Source organism: Hylobates moloch, unplaced genomic scaffold (assembly GCF_009828535.3).
Source record: "Hylobates moloch isolate HMO894 unplaced genomic scaffold, HMol_V3 SCAFFOLD_19, whole genome shotgun sequence".
NCBI classification, from domain to species: Eukaryota; Metazoa; Chordata; class Mammalia; order Primates; family Hylobatidae; genus Hylobates; species Hylobates moloch.
In genome coordinates this window covers 20,955,652-20,977,231 of record NW_026652294.1, presented here as the reverse complement: position 1 = coordinate 20,977,231, position 21,580 = coordinate 20,955,652, and the positions used below count along the sequence as shown (strand labels likewise).

The following is a 21,580-nucleotide window of genomic DNA, read 5'->3' as shown; positions in this document are numbered from 1 at the left end:
CAAAAGTATTCTTAGTTATTTTAACAGCTTAGCTATTCTCTTTTGTCCTTAGGCTCAAAGCATGGAGGTGTTTTGTTGTTTTTCCTACTTCAGTCATTTTCATGACAGTCTGTATTTAAATTTGCAGCCTGATGTCTTACATAGGGAACAAACTAAAGGATACCTAAAAGATAACTGTCAAGAATAATCAAGCCAGCTTTAATGAGACTCATGTGTCAAAGTCCCATTTTGCATCAGTCAATTATATTGGCAGGTATAAAAGCACTGTGTGATAAAGAATACTGGGTATAGTCTCGTAATTCAATACTGGACTTCCTGTCTAGGAGTCAGCTGGATAGATCCTCGAGAACAAAGCTCTTTGACATTCAGGTTCAAATGGAAAGAAAATGAGAAGGCAGATAAAGCAAGCCAACCACATTAATTCACCTGTACCCCTCTCTGCCTTTTCAGTGGAATTCAGATAAATTCTCTCCCAGCAAAGGTTGGAAAGTCCTCGTGAAACAATCGGTTTAGTGTTTGCGGAGGATACATTTACATGTCTGTGTTCAAACATACAAAGACAGTACTCAGCTGGGTGTGGTGGCTCATGCCAGTAATCCCAGCGCTTTTGAAGGCTGAGGCGGGTAGATCACTTGAGCCCAGGAGTTCAAGACTACCTGGGCAACATAGCAAGACCTCATCTCTACAACTAATTAAAAAAAAAAAATTAACCAGATGTGGTGGCATGTGCCTATGGTCCTCAGCTACTTGGGAGGCTGAGGTGGGAGCCTGGGCGGGCCAGGCTGCAGTAAGCCATGATCGCACCACTGCACTCCAGCCTGAGTGACAGAATGAGACCCTGCCCCCAACCCCTTAAAAAGAAAAAAAGACAGTATTCATTGCAGTTCTCCATCAAATCTCCTCAAGTTCTTGTGGACCTCAGAAAAGTTTCCACAAATGCTGCATTATATATATTCAAGAAAGCATCTACCCAAAGCCGTCTTCCTGGGAGAAGGCAAGCAGCACAGGCACACAGGCCAGCTGTGTGCTGACTCGACTCCATTCCCATTCCCACGGTCCTGCACCTCCAGGAGCCGCACCAGGGACAAATGGAGTGAGCCCGAGGGGAACTCGAGTCTCTTTACGGTTATGAACATGTACACATCAAGCTGTTAGAATTGTTAGTGAAGAAAAACCTGGTACAGCTGATTCTCCCATACTTTTTTGTTCCTTCTTTTATTCCCCTAGTAAATAACATTGATTTGGGATTTGGGAATCTGGGATTCTAGTTCTAGTTCTGCTCTTTAATCATCGTGTGATTCTGAGCAAGTCACTTGATCTCTGGGATCAAAGGGACTAAATAAAGACCTCTCCTTTCTCTACAGTTGAGTCTTTTAATGACCAAATCATCCAGCTTATGATTCATTGAAAACACACTTACCAAGTGACTGCAGGTATACTCTGCTAGTTGCCTATGGGTTGAACAAGTTGAATAGGATCTGTGACCTGAGGGGTTTGCAGTACCCTATAGGTGACAGTTCTATAAACATATAAGAAGTTATAAATAATAAATTTGTTTACCCCTGTGTTTCCAGAGCTTATAATAGTGTCTAAGACATCCTTGTACTTAATAAATATTTGTCAAATGAATGAATAATATTTGAAATAATGAAATCAATGAAAAATGTGAGCATTCACATTTTACTATGTAATCGCAGAGAAAATGGATTCATTTTAATGTGAAGGATAAAAGATTTCACTAAGGAGGTCGTGTTTGAATGAGACCTTGAAGAATGAAACCATTTTTGATGGAGAAGAAGGGTGAGGAAGAGGATATTCTAGGCTGAGGGAACAGCATGAGCAAAAACACAGAGGCATGGAAATGTATGTTTTTTTAAGGGACGTGAATCTGGAAGCTGAAAATCAGTTCGATATAAAGAGGAGCATTTCAGACAAAAAGATCAGCACGGGTGAAGGCTTAATGCTGAGAGGGAGCATAGAATTTGAAGACTGAAAGAAGTATAGCTGGATCATACAGCTTTAGAACAGGAGCACAAGATGAGGCAAGAGAGGTGAATGGGGACCAATATATGCAGAGCCTTATAAACCATGTTAAATAATTTGAAGACGTACTGGGGAGAAATAACATCTGACTTTCATCTTAGAAAGGTCACTCTGGCTGGGCTGTGTAGAGTGGACTGAGGGAGCAAGCTGGAGAGACCTCTTAGAGGTTGTGGTAACAACCATAGTTCCAAAATAACCTGAGTGACTGGGAAGCTGATGGTCATATTAACAGAGGTAAAGCAAACACCCAAGGATGAGGAGGCTGGAGGATGATAAGACCTCCCTGAACACAGAAATAGGTAGATATTTAGGGCTAAAAATCAGCAGAGGTCAGGGTTCAGGATTAAAATGTGTGAACTACTTGCCCACAGGTGACCATCTAGATCTAGTGGAAGTATAATAATAGATGACATCACCCTGGGAGATTGTAAAGGCAAAAGAGGAAAGTCAAGGACAGACTGTCTACATTTCACAGGAAACAGGGCCAGGAAGAATGTTGAGAAGATTGCCTAGACAGATAGGAGGAGAGCCAGCAAAGTTCGTTGGAGACATCTGAAGAGGAATGAGTTTCAAAGAAATTGTCTTAAGATTTCAATTTCATTCTTTCTCATCAATCCTGTCTGTCAAGACGTCTGCCAGCCCTGGTTCCATCTATGTCTCTAGATTGAGCTCCTCTGCTCTCTGTGTGCGCTGTGCACTCGTAATGCTGAATGCTTTGTACCTGCCCTGCCACTACCACGCAGCACATTGTGTACAGCCTTCATTTTTTTGCTGAAATTGTTCCCTTTACTTGGACATCTTTGCGTCCTTCTTCTCTTGACTTTTTTCTCATGCTTTTAGCTGGGTTCAGACATCACTTGTTTGAATCTCTTACACATCTTTATACCTCTAAACCTAAAACAATGCCTAAATTTGTAGTTGCTTGGTACTTATTTTGGTATTAAATTAACCTTACAATCTGAATTATTTCACTGGTCTCCTAGTTTTCTTATTTCTATTATCTCCCAACCCCAGAGAATTGCAATTAAAGATACAGCAATAATTTTCCTAAAGCATCATATCTGTCAGTCTGGTCAGGATACCAAAAAATACACCAGCTATGAGGTTAGCAGCTTTACTGAGGTATAATTACCATTCAATAAACTGTACATGCTTAAAATGTATAAATTTCTTCTTTGACCCATGGGTATTTGAAGTATGTTTTCTAAATTTCCAAATATTTAGGAGTTTCTTCTAAGTACATTGTTATTTCTACATTCAATTCCATTGTGTCCAGAGAACCTAATAGAAGGCTTTGGGCTTTTAGAGCTTATTGAGACTTCGTTTATGGTCCAGAACATGGACCATCTCAGTGAACAGACCGTGTGTAGTTGCACACTTGCAAAGAAAATGTGTTTTCTGCCATAGGAGCTTTATAAATGTCTATTAGGTCAAGGTGGTTGATGTTAAGTCTTCTAGATCCCTGCTGATATTTTGTCTATTTGTTTTATCAATCACTGAGCAAAGGGTGTTAAACTCTCTAAATATGACTTAGTTGGATTTGGCCAGTTCTTTCTTTAATTCTCGAGGTTTTTTTTTTTTTTTTTTTTTTTTTTTTTGAGATGAGGTCTCACTATGTTGCCCAGGCTGTTCTCAAATTCCTGGGCTCAAGCGATCCACCTGCTTTGGCCTCCCAAAATGCTGGGATTACAGGCATGAGCCACTGCGCCTAGCTAGTTCTTTAATTCTGTCAGATTTTGCTTCACGTATTTTAAAGCACTGTTCTTAGGCATATATATATTTATGTTTGTATCTTCCAGATGATTGGCCCTTTTGTCATTATGAAATATCCCTTTTTATCTCTAGTAATACCCCTAGTCTTAAAGTGTATTTTATCTGATATTAATATAGCCACTCAGCTTTCTTATACTTATCGTTCCATGGTATATCTTTATAAAGCATTTACTTTCAACCCATTTGCAATTTTGTTTTTATAGGGTGTCTCTTGTATACAGCATATAATTAGATCTTTTTTATCCAGTCTGAAAATTTGTGCCTGTTAATTGCATTTACTGTGGTTATTGAAATGGTTGGCTTTACAACTACTATTTTTCTATTACTTTCTCCTTGTTTTGTCGGTGTTTTGTTCCTCTGTTCCTATCTGCTTTCCTTCTTTTGAGCTAAGTCAATAATTTTTAGAATTCCACTTTACCTATTAGCCTTGGTAGTTATACCAAGGGATTAAATTATACACCTTTAAGTATTCATGGTCTATTTAGAGTTAATATTGTGTCACCATTGCATATAAAATATAAGAATATTGCAACCATATAGGTCTATTTACCATCTCATCATTTATGCTATAGTCCAGGGGTCCCCAACCCCTGGGCCACGGACTGGTACCAGTCTGTGACCTGTTAGGAACTGGGCCGCACAGCAGGAGGTGAGAAGCAAGTGAGCTAGCATTGCTGCCTGAGCTCCGCCTCCTGTCAGATCAGCGGCGGCATTAGATTCACATAGGAACACCCTATTATGAACTGCAATGCGAGGGATCTAGGTTGCACACTCCTTATGAGAATCTAATGCCACGTGATCTGAGGTAAAACAATTTCATCCCCAAACCATCCCCCCCACACCCTGTTCTGTGGAAAAAATTGTCTTCCACAAAACCAGTCCCTGGTGCCAAAAAGCTTGGGGACTGCTGCTATAGTCGTTTAAATTATATTTACATTTGTTATAACACTCCACACATATTGTTACGTTTTTTTAAACAGTTACATATATTTTATTTTTAAAAAATTAAGAGTAAAATCAATCTTTTACATTCTCCTATATATTTTCCATTTCTAGAACTCTTTATTTCTTCCCAAAGATCCAACTTTCCATCTGGTATACTTCAACCCGAAGTACTTCCATTAACAATTCTTGTTATGAAGTTTTATGGGCAATTCATTCTCTTAGTTTTTGTTTATCTTACAATGTTTTGATTTTGCCTTCAATTTTGAAGAATATTGTTGCTGGATATAGAATTCTGCATTGACAGTTTTTTCAGCATTAAAAAAAATGATGTCATTCTGCTATCCTCTAGCCTCTGTTGTTTCTGATGAGAAGTCAGTCATCATTCATCTCATTCTTCCCTTATATAGAATGGGTCATCTTTCTCTGGGTACTTTCAAGATTTTCATTTTTATGTTTGATTATCAGCAATTTGACTATGATGATAGCAGGTATGGTTTTCTCTGAGTTTGTTTGTTTGTTTGTTTTGTTTTGTTTTTACCAGATTTCTCCCCTTTCCAGTGCTGTGGTAGCTCCAAATCTTGTTTTCTGGTTCTTCAAGCCAGTTAAGACTGGTTACAGCCCACTTTTAGCCAATTACTGTTTCTACGCTGGCTGGATTCAGGGTAGCAATTTGGAAAAACAGCAAACTTCCCCAGCGTTCTCTAACTCTTCTCCTCTCCAGTTTCTGCCTACTTTTGGTCCCCCTCCTATGCCTTCAGGTTATTGGTTTATTTATATTTTTTAATTTTCTGGCTGTTATCTACAGGAGAGTTGGTCCACTTGAAACTACTCTGCCGTTATCACAAAAATATGATACAATACAGAGAATTTAATACAAAAACATTAAGTATTAAAAACTGAAAGGGCAAAAAAAAAAAAAGAGTACAGGTTAAGCACACCTAATCTGAAAATCCAAAATGCTCCAAAATCCAAAAATTTTTTAGCATTACATGATGCTCAAACATCATGCTCAAAGAAATGCTAGTTGGAGCATTTCAGATTTGGGATTTTCAGATTAGGGATGATCAGCTGGTAATATAATGCAAGTATTCCAAAGTCAGAAAAAGTCCAAAATCTAAAACACTTCTGGTCCCAGGCAGTTCAGATAAGGGACACTCAGCCTGTACCAGGATATCATGAAGGTAGCAACTGCAGGGCTAAGTCACCAGCCCTAACGCTGGAGGAGTTATTCAAATTTAGAAGCTTGGAGAAGGGGCTCTGTGGGGTGGTGACCCAGGCCTCTTAGGATGGGGTGCTGGTTGGCGGGTGCTAATGTTAAGAGAGTATGATAAGGTTGCTTCTACAAGTGTTGGAAAAATGCAAACTGGCAAGAACTCATTCTTTCCATCTTCTCCACTGATGGAGTGGAGAAGTGTTGCAAGGGTGTTGCAGTCAGGAGCAGAGGACAAACAGGAAGGAGCAAGTCCTCTCTTCCTACTCTAACCTTCCCATCTCCCTCTAGCACCTCCTGTTGGCAGCACCTAACAAAAAGCTAACTGGCAAAGTATGAACGTGGTATGTGGTGTCCCGGCTCCAGTATCACAAAGCAAGACTACAGAAGGGTGTGAGTATGAAGCTGACACAGCAGCTCAGCAGCTGCCACAGCCTATCCATTGCCTACTCAGCATCATACACATTCTACACATATTTAAATTTCCAAGCAACAAAAACAACCCTCTTTGTCTACCTAACAAGATACAACTATCTTTGAATGAAGATGCTGTCCCCCAAAACAAAGCCACAAAGTTCTCAGGCCTCTAAGATACCCAGTCCCCAATTCCTAAAACTTTCTGGAGTTACGTTGTGAGAATCAGTTTCCATCACATTGGCTTTCCCCTCTACAGGCATTTAGGTTTTGCTGCTTCTACTCCTCCACAAACTTTTCCTTTTCACAAAATTTGTTGACATTTCTTATCTTTTGTTGTCCTTTCTTCCCTTCTGTTCTATTTCCCCTCTGGTTGGTGCCTTTTTATTCCACTTCTGTCATTTCAGTGGGTTTTGAGAAAGGAGGGGAGAGTGATTATATCTCGTAGCTGGTACTATTGATGCCCCACCCCATACTCTCTTGGCCTTCCTCTGAGTACTACTGCAGCCTTGGTGACCAGTTCCCATTTACACTGAAAGTACCTGTATCTCTCTTCTTCTCCACCCAGGAGCTTTCTCCAGAGCCCCTAGACTTGTTCATTCTAAGTGCAGGGCACCCAGAGTCAACCCTCAACCAGTGATAGTAAGAGTTATTGAAAAAATATTCCACCTTCTCATCCCTGGGAGGACAGTTCTGAGGCAACCCAACAGGAGTGGCCCTCATTTTCCCACAACAGTAACTTGCTTGTTAATATACTCTTTATTGACTTTTGTCCCTTCTTTAACTTTCCTGGTCCCTCATTTGTGCTTCTCCAAATCACTGGCCAAATTACTTGCATCCAAGTCTGCCTTTTGGGGTATCCAAACTAAAACATGTTCAAATTGTTGCTGAGCAAATATATTCTTGTTCATTCATTTATTGGGAAGCTACAATTTTCTAGACACTGTGAAATTGAACTGGTAGCTCATATTATTAGTTATTTTTATGTGTTTATCATACATATACCTGTGTGTATATGTGTACATATACACAAGTTTGGGTGTGTATACGTGTACATATACACAAGTTTGTGTGTGTATATGTATCTATCTGTATATACATAATCCATACTTTGTTCATTGACAATAGGAATTCATGTTCATTGGCATTAGTTCATTGACAATAGGAATTGTGACTTCCACTTGGGCGTATCTCCTGCATCTAATACAGTCCAGTATAAACAGTGGGTATTAACAATTATTTCTTGATGGACCATTCCTATTTTTAGGCGTCAAATACAGTATACATTGTTATACACAAAATCAACCTATAAAGTTGATATTAAATAATTTATAAATTAAGATATAGTTAAATTTAACAAACATTTGACACCTCCTATATGCAAAAGCATGATGCAGTTATAAAGTCAAAATGCAGGAACTTAATATGATATGTGATAGGCACTAAATAGCATCTAATTAAGTGAAAAATGAGTTTATAGAAATACTACCTCAGAGAAGGGAGGGATTAAGATAGAGTGGTAGACATGATTGGAAATAGCTTCTAGAAGTAGTAATTATTTGAGGAATAGTAGGGTTTAATAGGATTTAAATAGGCAGAGAAGAAGAGGGTATTCCCGTGTTGGAGTGCAGGTTGGGGAATCAGTGGTGATGGTCAAGAGCCCTGTGTTAACATGGAGAATGAAGCTAAATGGACCTAACTGCTCATGGCATATGGCGTGACAGGGAGAATGGCCTGACTGAGGGTTTGTTTCCTGTTGAATAGCAACAGAAAGTAAGCAATGAAGGGCCTTTGAAATCCAAGGAATTTGGACTTTCTCACTGACACAAGAGGCAGTTTTTGAAGAATTTTCAAATATAAGCTATAAAGTAGTAATTGAATTGGAGAGGAATAATTTGACCCATTGCATAGACAGCAGGGGTGGACAAAGGCTGATGGAAGAGAAACCTGGTACAACTTGCTCTCCAGAATCTTCAAGACTCTTTAGCTTTCTGTGTAAGTAAACATTTTTCTCTTTGAAATAATGCACTATGCATTTCAAATCATTATTTTTCATTTGGCTTCTTCTAGGTCATAGTATTTGATTCATTTAAAAAGTTAGCAACTTTAGCAAAAGTCCAAGCAACCAAAAGATTGCAGCCTGTTCTTCCTGGGCTATTGGGAAAGGGGGTGGTTAGAAATGGAATTACTTCTGTCTGGTTTGCTTCATTGAATTTTAAGGATTTGTTCATTTGTTTCATTTTAAACTTTTTTACTAAACCTTAAAATGGCAGCCATACAGACAACTTTATGCATCTCAATTTTGAGATTTAGATTAAGTATTGTGAATATTTTCATCAGAAAGTTCTGGTCATTCTGAAATGTCCTAGTTTAATATTGCTAAATTTTAAGATGATCTTATTACATATAGAGCAAAACATTTTTGTCCTGTTTTTCTCACATGTAAAATGAAAGTCAATGGAAAAATATTTAACTAAAATTCACTTTTAATGAATGCTTTGATGTAAATGTGGTGATATGCAAAGTCACTTTGAAATACCATAAATCTAGTAATCTAGTATTCAACTAGGAATATATTTATTTGGGTTTGTTTGTTTTTTTTTTTTTCATAGAAATGGGGTCTCACAATGTTGCCCAGGCTGGTCTCAAACTCCTGGGCTCAAGTGATTTTCCCACCTCAGCCTCCCAGTAGCTGGGACTACAGGCACTGCGCCTGGCTTATATTTAGTATTTTTAACAGACTTTCAATCATCTAAATATAATTCGGTCATATGCAAATTAGGAATATTTTAGGAGAGGTTCTTTTCATCTACCTATTTCCTTTAATCATTATTAAGCAGTTAAACTATATTCAGTTTAGAAAAATGAAGGCGTTACTTTTTCTTTCATCTTTGTGCTTCAGTTTCCCTTGCACCCAATGAACATTCATTGAACCTGTCCTCTGGGAATGGCACTGTTAGGTGCTGAGACATGAAGATGACTCCTTGTAAGGTCTCCTCAAGGAGACTTTTGTCAGGTAGGGGACAAGATAAATGAGATATGAAGTGTTATAATTACTCACAGAGCTTCAAACAGGACATGTGAAGATAGACAATAATAGGATAGGGTGAGGAAAGAAAAGAGTCAGGGCAAGCTTTAAAGAGAAAGTGATACTTGAATTGAGTTTTAAAAGATGAGAGGATGGAAGAAAAATGGAATTTCTGGTGAAGGTAGCAATATAAGTTTCTTGAACTGTCTTAATTCTGTGGTACATACCAGCAGTTTTTTTGCTATGGCTAACCTCCAACTGCAGATGAAAATGAAAAGGAAGGTTTATAGAGACAAAGAAAAGTTTCTTTTCTTTAATAACTCAGAGCCCAAAAGTGAAGAGGATAGCATATAAATGTGCATTCTGAAGTATTTTATGACATACATTGTGATGTATAATCACTCGATAGTGAATCACAATTTCTGTGTCCTCTTTTGGGAGCTTCAAAAGATAGCCTCTTCCTTTGGCCCTCTTCTACCTCATTACGCTTCTCATTTCATGAACACAACCTCATAAAAATAATGGTCTGTCTTTTCATATCCCGGTTCAGATGGAGCTATTACAGAGCAAGCCATGGTGCTGAGAGTGTTCCTAACAATTTGCATCTAGAAACTTAGACCAGATCTATAATGCCTAGATGCAATAGACATTCCTAGATCAGGCCCGCCTTAAGTTTCAGTTTCTTACAATTCCTTCAGTGTTTTCTATTTGTAATAAATATTGTTTGTTATATTCTAGGGACTGTTTTATGTACTTTGGTGATATTAACCACTAGAATGGACAAAGATCTCCAACCCAGTGGAACTTACATTTTACTAATTGTCAGAACAGCTCTGAAAGATTGTTTCCTTTCTTCCGTACAGACAAAGCATTTATTAAAATTAAGCTTCTACCTAAAGTACTGAGTTTCTTTAATGTGCCTCGTATATAGAAACTGTGTGGAAGAAGACATTCTTTATTTTTGGGGAGAAAGCTCTTTTTTTTTTTTTTTTTTTTTTTTTTTTTTTTTTGTAGCTGAGGGTTCTGTAAGGATAGACCAGTATGATGTGGCATATTTTCCCTAGTTTATCTTGTAAAAAAGATGAAAGTTGGAAAGTACTAAAAATATGGTGGTTTCAGCAACAGATAAGTGGGTGAAGGGAGAAATATTTAAAGACAAGTTATTTGAAGCTTTCCTTGCTTTGTGCTTCAGTGAGGAGAGAGGGAGAAGGCAGCTACCAAAATGACTAAGGCGTCAATTATAGCTTGGGTGTACTTTAAATAGGCAGAATATAGAAGCATAGTAAGAAAGCAGAAGGGCTAAATAGGAAAGAATTCTGTTATGACATTAAAAAATCCTATTTATTAAAATTGTAACAGATTTGAAATAGAGTATTTTCAGTTTTATTTTTTGATTATAGTTCTTATTTGTTCTTTTATAGATGCTGTGCCTACTCTCTCAGAAAATAGTCCATCTGGGCAGACAGATGTGAGTTTGGACAAGAGATCAGATGGTATTGTTACAAATACTGTAACAGAAACCCTCTTGGAAACACCTTTAGAAAAGCAATCAGCTGCAGAAGGTCTTAAAACATTGACAATTTTACCAGCATGTTGGTCAAGTAAAGAGGAGTTTATCAGCCCCAACTTAAGGGTATCAAAGCCAGATTCTACTTTCCATAACCAGGCCTCTGTAGAAACACTCTATCTCTCTCCCTCATTCAAAATATTTGACCGAGTGAAGGAGATTGTAATCAACAAGGCCTACCAGAAACCAGCACAATCCAGCATTCAGATGGATGATAAAATCCTCAAGACAACCACACGGGGTGAGTCTACCAAAAAAAAAAAACACACACACACACACACCCAAAAAACAAAACAAAAAACCTCTTTTGAAGCATTATTTTACTTTTCTCTGCTTTCTGTCTCCTTTTTTGTTCCCTCCTTTCACTCTTCATCAGCGATATTAAAATGTACATGCCATACACATACTTCTTAGTTGGGAAAGTACCCCTTTTATTAAAGGGCTAATAGATAATTCATCACCATGGGTTCTGAGTCCTTGGTTGAATATATTACCATAAGTTCTGAGCAATTTTGGTGCAGACCAAATTAGAAGGAACTAGCGTGAAGTAAGTGCTTTCTTTTAGACATGTAGGTTACTTATTAAGAGATTATATGAAAAAGAATTGGTTATTATGTATATTGGTGTATACACACACCCCCACATGCACACGGGTGTACGTGTGCCCTTTTAAAAAGGGCTGTGTACTGATTGCACAAAAGGGGCAGGGGATCTTGTCTTTTTTATATTATATATATTTTTTATATTATAAATATATAAAAAACATTAAGAAGGTTGCAATATTGTTTAGACTGGGTAATAAAGGATAAAGCCAGTTGAGATTTCAGGTTATTGGCTCTCAGTTACTAAATCCTCCATTATATAATTATGCTTTCTACTTTACTAGTAAAAGAATAATTTTTTGTTTATGAATTTTTCAAAGACTAAGTAGTAGTTTTATTGGCTCTTACATATAATAGTGCTAACCAACTCATATAAATATAAAGCTTTTTAAATTTATTTATTTTTATTAGAGACAGGGTCTTGTTCTGTTGCAATCAATGCAATCATAGCTCACTGCAGCTTCAAACGCCTGGGCTCAAGCAATCCTTCACCCCTCAGCCTTCCAAGTAGCTAGGACTACAGGTGCATGCCACCACACCTGGCTAATTTTATTTTTTGTGTGTGTGGAGGTGGGGTCTTGCTATGTTGCCCAGGTTGGTCTTGAACTCCTGGCCTCAAGTGATCCTCCTGCCTCAGCCTCCCAAAACTCTGGGATCACAGGCATGATCCACTGTGTCTGGCCAATACAAAGATTTTAACGTGAATCTTTTAAACGGACTCAAACCCAGATCAAAAGTACATATAAATATAAACAATGGAAGCCACCATGTTGAAGTTAAAGAAATTTATATCGGTATTAGTAAGGTCAATGAGTAACAAAAGATTTTCCTTGGTGCTCTTTCAAGACTTTTTTGATATTGAATAGCCTAAAGGTAGTAAAACTGATTCTCAGTTTTGTCAACCAATTAACTTTTCTTCTGAGACTGCTGATGTGGAAACCTGTTAGTACTGGTTATGATGGCTCTGATGGCTTATGTGCCTGGCTGTCCCTGGGAAGTTGATACGTTTGGTTCTTTTATTTCATGAATACCACAAAAAGATCATTGAAATACTTTTTGGTCGCTGTGAGTGTACCAAGTACCCTTAAAATTTAGCAAGAAGTTCCTCTAAAACTGGTTAACGAGGAGAACTTTTTTGTCTGCTTATAATAGATAGTATTGGTCTAATTCTACTACCAAAAATAATTATTAAATCTAGGAAATTATTAAAAGCTGGTTTGAAGTCATCATCAAACAACCAAGTAGAAAATACATAATAGGTTAAGATCCCAGGAGGAAGGAAATTGAGATGAGTCCTTCAGTCACCTTAGTTTCCCCACCTTGAGTCATTTGCCAATTCTCAGAGCAAGATAATAGAAGCTGAAGACAAATCAGAGGCGTAGGCTTTCCACAGTCTCACTGAGCTTGGGAGACACGGTAGGAGTTTGAGCTTTCAAGGTGTCAGAGACTTGAAGGGCCCGTATTCCAGAGGGAGGGAATCACAGAGAAGAAATCCTAAAACTCTGTCATTTCGAAACATTTGCCTACTGCTAAGCTACATGCGTTCAGGATGAGATGCCAAGAAACTAAATGGGAAGCAGCTTCTAAGAGGCCAGTGAGCTATGCAGAGATTGTGATGATTCTGATGATACAAGGAAACAAATGTCAGAGTTCAGGATATAGCAAATGGGAGGAGCCATGGGAAACACTCCAGGCTTTCTACTGGGACCCCTGGTAGGCTATACTCTAGGCCTCAGGACTATAGGAGTAAGGAAAAACGAGAAGTTGAGCAGCCCTCACAAATACTATTAATAAAACCTATTTCACCTAGAGCAAAGTGATTCACTTGTATTCCATCTGCCTTCCAGAAGACAGTTCAATCCTTTCCAGAGAGCTCTTAAATTTTTCATTAAAAATTTTGACTTTCAGGCCAGGCACGGTGGCTCACACTTGTAATCCCAGCACTTTAGGAGGCCGAGGCGGGTGGATCACGAGGTCAGGAGATCGAGACCACAATGAAACCCTGTCTCTACTAAAAATACAAAAAATTAGCCGGGCGTGGTGGTGGGCGCCTGTAGTCCCAGCTACTCGGAGAGGCTGAGGCAGGAGAATGGCATGAACCCGGGAGGCGGAGCTTGCAGTGAGCCAAGATTGCGCCACTGCACTCCAGCCTGGGCGACAGAGCAAGACTCCGTCTCAAAAAAAAAAAAAAAATTTTGACTTTCAACAAAAAGTTACCAAGCATACCAGGATATGAAAAAATGGCCAGAAATATAGGAGAAAATTAGACAACAGAAACAGATCCACAGTAATCAAGATTCTGAATGTATAAGATAGGTACTTTAAAATTATGATTAATATTAATATGATCAAGAAGACAGGAAAGATGAAGAATTTCATCAGAATACTAGTATCTATTTTAAAAATCAAATGGACCTGGTACAGTGACTCGTGCCTGTAATCCCAACACTCTGGGAGGCTAAGGCAGGGAGATTGCTTTGAGGCTAGGAGTTCAAGATAAGCCTGGGCAACATAGGGAGACCCCATCTCTACAAAAAATATATATATATTAGCCAGATGTGGTGGCATGTGCCTGTAGTCCTAGCTACCCTGGAGGCTGAGGCAGGAGGATCACTTGAGCCCAAGAGGTTGAGGCTACAGTGAGCCATTCTCATGCCACTGCGCTTTAGCCTGGGTGACCTGGGTGACACAGTGAGATCCTGTGTCAAAAAAAAAAAATCAAATGAATATTGTAGAGCTGAAAAATACAGTAGCTGAAATTAAGATTCTGAGGGTACTCTTCAGTCCTCATAGCCTGGAGTGTCAAAAGAGAGTTCAGTTCTGGCAGGGAAGCTGGAAAGTTATGAATGAAAACCTGAAAGAGAAGGAGACTCAGAAGGGGCAAACTTCATTATTTGTGTATAAACTCTTCGCAAGTTCTTGACCGACCACCAAACTATACATATAGGGGGACCCCAGTGAGTCTGACCAGAAAAGAAAATCCTACTGGAAGCCAAAAGAACTGAGATGAGACTTCAGCTTCTGCTTACTGGAGGGCTGACAGTTTGAAAAGGCCAGGCAAGTTATCTTCCAACCAGAACAAAAATCAGTGCTCTTTAGAGGAGTATCACAGAATCCAGACACTTTACAATGTATCATCCAAATGTCCAGTATAACATTTTAAAAATCACTAGGCATTTGAAGAAATAGGAAAATATGGGTCATAATGAAGATATTAAGAGTCAGTAGAAACTGACCCTTAGATGACCCAGGTGTTGCAATTAGCAGACAAATTCTAAAAGCAGCTATTACAAATCCATTTAAGAACTTAAAGTACTCACAACGAATGAATAGAAAGGAGCATCTCAGCAGGCAAATAACTGTAAAAAGGAATTAAATGGAAGTTCTGGAGCTGAAAGATAAATAATTGAAATGAAAATTTTACTGGAAGGGCTTAGCAGAAGATTAAAAATGAAAGAAAGAGCAAGTGAATTTGAAAATAGATCAATAGAAATAATCTAATCTGAAAAATGGAAAGAAAAAGATTAAAGAAAAAGAAACAGAGAGACTCAGTCTTGTGAAACAGTGTTAAGCAGTCTGACATTGATGTAATTGGAGTTCCAAAAGGTGAGGAAAAGACATACGGTCAGAAAAAATTATTTGAAAAGATAATGTTCAAACCTCTCCAAATGTGTGAAAGAAATAAACTTTCAGATCCAAAATGCTCAATGAATTTCAAACAGAATTAAAGAAAAAAACACTATGTCTACACACATCATAGTTGGACAGCTGAATTCCAGAGACAAAATCTTGAAAGCAGCAAGAAAAATTATTACATGCAGAGGACCAAGAATATGAATGACACCTGATTTTTCATCATAAGCAGTGTATACCAGGAGACAATGAAAAGTCATTAAGTGTTAAATGACAACACCTATTAACCCAGAATTCTATATCTAGCAGGACCAAAAAAATGAGTGAATGAAAACAGGACTTAATTCAAGTGAATCAAAACTGATCATCAGGGAATCCATACTACAAGAAACACTGAAGGAATATTTTCAGCCTAATGAGAAATTACACTAGTTACCTGAATCTACAGAAAAGAATGATGAGCACTGGAAATGATAAATATGTGGATTAAATATAAAATACTATGCATATTTTTTCTTCTAACTAAAAAGTACATGTAACTAAAGCAAAACTTATAATACTGTATTTTGGGGTTTAAAACATATGTAGATATATATTGCAACATGGCACCAAGAATGGAAAGTTCATGGAATTATACCATTGAAAGATTTCTATATTTTACATGAAATAGTACAATATTAACTATGATTAACTCATGATAAGTTAAGCATGCATATTTAATTACACTTGTGAAAAGGAAAGTGGTATAGCCAAAGTCCTACTGAGGAATTAATACGGAATAGTAAAAATATATTCGATAAACACAAAAGAAGAAAGGAGGGACAAAAACAGACAAATAGAAGGCAGAGAGCAAAATAGAAGACCTAAATCCAAGCATTTCAATAATTACATTAAATGAAAGTGGAATAAACTTTCCAATTAAGAGGAAGAGACTTCAGATTGGATAGAAAAGCAAGACTCAACTATATGCTATCTATGAGGGGAGTGCTTTAAATGCAAAGACATAAATTGATTGAAAGTAAAACAATTAAAAATATGTCCTATGCAAGCAGCATAATAAAGTGAGAGTGGCTATATTAATACCAGACAAAATTGACTTCAAGACAAGGATTATTACTAAAGAAGGACATTTCATATTGATACATAGGCCAAAACATGAGGGATATATAGCAGCTAAACGTGTGTATGTACCTAATAAAAGAACTTCAAAAATACATGAAGCAAAAACTGACAGAATTATAGGGAGAAATTACACAAATATGCAGTTTTAATTTGAGATTTTATTTTTCTCAGCAATTGATAGAACTAGGCATAAAAATCCATGAGTATGTAGAAAGTATGAATAACTATTCAAAAACATTAACCTCCTTGAAATCTCTAAATCACAACATCCAACCACTGCAGAATACGTTATTTTTCTTTTTTTTAACATTCTTTTTCAAGTGCAAAATGAACATTCACCAAGAAAGAACACATACTGCACCATTAAAAACAAAAAGTATTTTGAAATAAAGTGCGGTATGAAAACAAAGAAAAAGTAACAATAAATTTCAAAAGATCAAAATATTTAAAAAGTATGGTCTCTGGCTAGTAGAATTAAATTAGAAATTGGTAACAATGAAATACATAGAAGAACCCCAAATATTTGGAAATTTAGCAATATGCTTCTAAATAATCTATGAGTCAAAGAAGAAATCTGAAGAGAAATGAGAAAATATTTCAAACAATGATAATGAAAATCAAAAAATGTGAGATGCATTAAAACTAGTAGGAAATTGCTAGAGGGAAAATTACAACTTTAAATGCTTATTTAAGAAAGGAAGAATGCCTTAAAAATCAGTAATAGAAGGTTCTAACTTAAGATGCTTGGAAAAAAGGAACAAATTAAACCTAAAGTCAGTAAAAGGAAGTAAACAACAAAAATAGGAATAAATGAAATAAAAACAGATTAAAGGTGGCTCTTTAAAGAGGTTAAAATTTATAAACCCCTGTTAAGACTGATCAAAAAAAGATAATAATTACAAATTACCAATTCTAAGAATTAAAGATAGTATATAACTAAAAAACCTATAGATTACCAAAAGATTATGAGAGAGTATTATGAACAACATTATGGCAATAGATTTGATGCCTTAGTTGAAATGGGTATGACAACTGGCTAAAACTGACCTGAGAAGACCTTTGTGTTTGTCAAATAAGCTGGGGAAAAAAGACGTATAGATACACACATATACACACACACACATATAATCAAAAACACATCACAGAGAAAACCTCAGTTCCCTATAGTCTTACTAGTGAATTCTAAGAAAGAAGTAATGATAATCATGTGCCAATTTTTTCAGGAAGTAGAAAAGGAAGGACTACCCAACTCATTTTATGAAGCTAGCTAGCATAATCTAATGCCAAAATCTGACAAAGACATTTCAAGAAAAGTAAATTATAGACCAATATTCCTCAAAAATTTACACAAATGTAGAAATCCTTAATAAAATATTAGCAAATCAAATCCAGCAACATAGAAAAATAATAATACATCATGATCAAGTGGGATTTTTCCCAGAATTATAAGGTTGGTTTGACATTTGAAAATCTGTAACTGTAATCTACCATATTAACCGAATCAGATGGAAATGATAAAAGTATCTTGATTCATGCAGAAAAGCATTTGGCAAAATTCTACACTCATTTACAACCTTTAAAAAATGTAAGCAAACTATGAATAAGAGGGAACTTCCCTCAAGCTGATAAAGGGTATATATTTTTAAAGGGTATACTTTTTAGGCCAGATATGGTGGCTCACACCTGTAATCCCAGCACCTTGGGAAGCCAAGGCAGGAGGATCAGTTGAGTCCAGGAGTTCAAGATCAGACTGGTCAACATAGCAAGACCCTGTCTCTACAAAAAATTTAAAATATTAGCCAGGCATGGTGGCATGCGCCTGTAATCCCAGCTTTTCAGGAGGCTGAGGTGGGAAGGTCACTTGAGCCCAAGAGTTTGAGGCTGCAGCGAGCTATGATTGCCCCACTGCACCCCAGCCTGGGCAACAGAGCAAGACCCCGTCTCCAAAATAAATAAATAAAAAAAATGTTTTTTAAAAAGCCCTAATATGTACTGCTGACATAACTAATGATAAAAGACTGAATGCATTACCACTCAGATCAGCAACAAAGAAGGGATGGCTGCTGTCACCGCTTTTATTCAACATTGTATTAGAGGTCCTAGGCAGTGCGGTTAGGCCAGAAAAATAAATAAAAGGCATATGTATTGGAAAGGAAGAAATAAAATATTTTTATTCGAAGATGATGTGATTATCTGTGTGGAAGATCTCAAAGAGTCTTATCAGACAGGCTACTAGACCTAGTAGGTGAGTTTAACAAGATTTCAGGGTACAAAGTTAGCATAAAAAATGTATTGTCCCAACCTGGACACTGTATTAGTCTGTTTTCACACTGCTATAAATAATCAAGACTAGGTAATTTATAAAGGAAAGGAGTTTAGTTGACTCACAGTTCCTCATGGCTGGGGAGGCCTCAGGAAACAGAATCATGGTGGAAGGAGAAGCAGGCACCTTCTTCACAAGGTGGTAGGAGAGAGAGTGTATGAAGGAGGAACTGTCAAACACTTATAAAACCATCAGATCTCGTGAGAATTCACTCACTATCATGAGAAAGGCATGGGGGAAACCACCCCATGATCCAGTCATCTCCCTCCCTTGACACGTGGGGAATACAATTTGAGATGAGATTTGGGTGGGGACACAGAGTTAAACCATATCAGCAACATAGGGAGACCCTGTCCGTATTTTTTAAATTTTGATTTTTTTTTTTTTTTTTTGAGATGGAGTTTCGCTTTGTCACCCAAGCTGGAGTGCAGTGGGGTGATCTTGGCTCACTGCAACCTCCACCTCCTGGATTCAAGTGATTCACCTGCCTCAGCCTTCTGAGTAGCTGGGATTACAGGCACGCGCCACCATGCCCAGCTAATTTTTGTATTTTTAGTAGAGATGGGGTTTCGCCATGTTGACCAGGCTGGTCCCGAACTCCTGACCTCAAGTGATCCACCTGCCTCAGCCTTCCAAAGTGTTGAGATTGCAAGCATGGGCCACTGCACCTGGTCGAAAATTTTTAATTTTTTTTTAAATTTAGCCTGGCACGGTGGTGCACACCTTGTGGTCCCAGCTCCTTGGGAGGCTGAGGTGGGAGGATCGCTTGAGCCCAGGAGTTCAAAGCTGTGGTGAGCTATGATTGCACCACTGGACTCCAGCTGGGCAACAGAGTGAGACCCTATCTCAAAAAACAAACAACAATAAACAATAATAAATAATTAGAACTTGCAATTAATACAGTATCATTTACAGTAGCATTTTTAAAAAACAAAATACTTAACAAAAGACATGTAAGACCTCTGCAGTGAAAACTATGAAACATTTCTGAGAGCAATTAAAGACCTAAATAAGTTGAGAAGATAACACAGTGTTCATGGATTGGAAGACTCAGTATTGTTAAGATGTAATTTTTCTCCAAATAGCTCTGCAGATTCAATGCAGTCCCAGAAGGTTTTTTTTTTTTGGTAGAAATTGACAAGCTGAATCTTACATTTAAATGGAAATACAAAGTATCTAGAATAGCCAAAACAATCCTGAAAGCAAAAGAACAAAGTTGGAGGACTCCTACTACCTAATTTCAAGTCTTACCGTAAAGCTATAGTAATCAAAATAGTGTGATATTGTCTCTATCGTACATATATTTTGTATCATTTTTATAAATACTTCGAAGCATTTATAAATGTTGAAATATTGACCCTCTGATTGAAATTTATTGAACATCAGGTAAGGTGATTGGTTGAATAATAGAATAATATTTTCCTCCAATCATTGCTGTGGTACTTAACTTGCTTATGTAATTGCTTAACTATAATATTTTAACATTGATTTGTAAAAATATATGTGTGTGACCAGGCACCATAGCTCATGCCTGTAATCTCAGCACTTTGGGAGGCCAAGGCAGGAGGATCACTTGAGGTCAGGAGTTCAAGACCAGCCTGGCCAACATAGTGAAAGCTTGTGTCTACTAAAAATACAAAAATTAGCCAGGCGTGGTGACATGCCTGTAATCCCAGCTACTCAGGAGGCTGAGGCAGGAGAATCACTTGAACCTGGGAGGCAGAGGTTGCAGTGAGCCCAGATCACGCCACCACACTCCATCCTGGGTGACAGAGCAAGACTCTCTCTGAAAAAATGTGTGTGTGTGTGTGTGTGTGTGTGTGTGTGTGTGTGTGAGAGAGAGAGAGAGAGAGAGAGAGAGAGAGACAGAGACACTGATAGGTTTAACAAATTCTTAATAGGGTGAAATACAGTATTTCTCTGTTGATAAATTAAGGCCAAATTATTTCAGAATTGGTCAGAACATGGCTCGGCTCCATGACCAAGGGCCACAATTTGAAAGTTGCCTAGATCCTCAGAAGAGGCAGCATGAGCCTGATAGGAGAGGATGGCAAAGCTCCCAGTCCTAGAGGGAGATTGGAGAATAAATCGAATGTCCCTTTAAACCTCATCATAAATTGAAGCTAGGCTCCTGCTTGGATGAATAGCATAGTTGCTGATAGCACAGGCTCTGGAGTGAGATTGCCTGGGATCATAATCCCAGCCCAGCCACTAAATGTGCAACCTTAGGCAAGACACCTGACCTCTTGCAGGTCAGCATCTTCATCTATAGAACAAAGATAATGATGGAGCTACCACATTGAGATATTGTGGGGATTTAATAAATTTACAAATGCAAAGCGTGTAGAGTGGAACCTGGTGATAGGATAAGTGTAATATAAAATTTGCTATTATTATTCAAGTGTACATATTTTTAATTCCACCTTTAGAACTGTAGAACCTCAGTCCCATCCTAACCCTCAAAATCCTCTCTAGTTGTTTCCAAAAGTACCCAGGAGTTTCTCATTTTATGCTCAGGAACAAGTAAATGCCTATCCTTCCAGAAAGGGCATTCCAAGCAAAGGAATGATACAGAATTATAACCAAGCAAAGAGATTCTGGGGAGCTCCAGTTCTCCATCAAGCAGCTGGAGTAGTCTGATCACTAGTACTCCCCAACTTAAACAGTGGACTGATCACCATGTTCTTAAAGCCCTGGGAAGCTTAGCTTCTGCCTCTGTAACCAGCCCGATATTTTCTCAATTTGTCAGATAAACCATCTTGCTTCACCATGGTTGTTCCTTCTGACCAGAACACTCCTGGCCCACCCCTTCCCCTGGTTCACTCCTACTCATCCTTCAGAGGTCAGCTCAAACATCACTTCTTTAAGATTTCCTGACCTCCTAGGGTACTTCAAATCCCCCTAACCAGATGTTATCTTA

General features: G+C 37.8%; 1 protein-coding gene across 4 annotated transcripts in view; it reads left to right on the top strand.

Moving 5' to 3' along the window:
- ENTHD1 (ENTH domain containing 1) overlaps positions 1 to 21,580 on the top strand; it is a 145,476-nt gene that overhangs the window by 111,745 nt on the left and 12,151 nt on the right. For all 4 annotated transcript variants that reach the window (XM_058431920.1, XM_058431919.1, XM_058431918.1 and 1 more), the window contains one exon: positions 10,835 to 11,221. In XM_058431920.1, the coding sequence (XP_058287903.1) occupies positions 10,835 to 11,221 (387 nt within the window). The remainder of the gene's footprint in view (positions 1 to 10,834; positions 11,222 to 21,580) is intronic.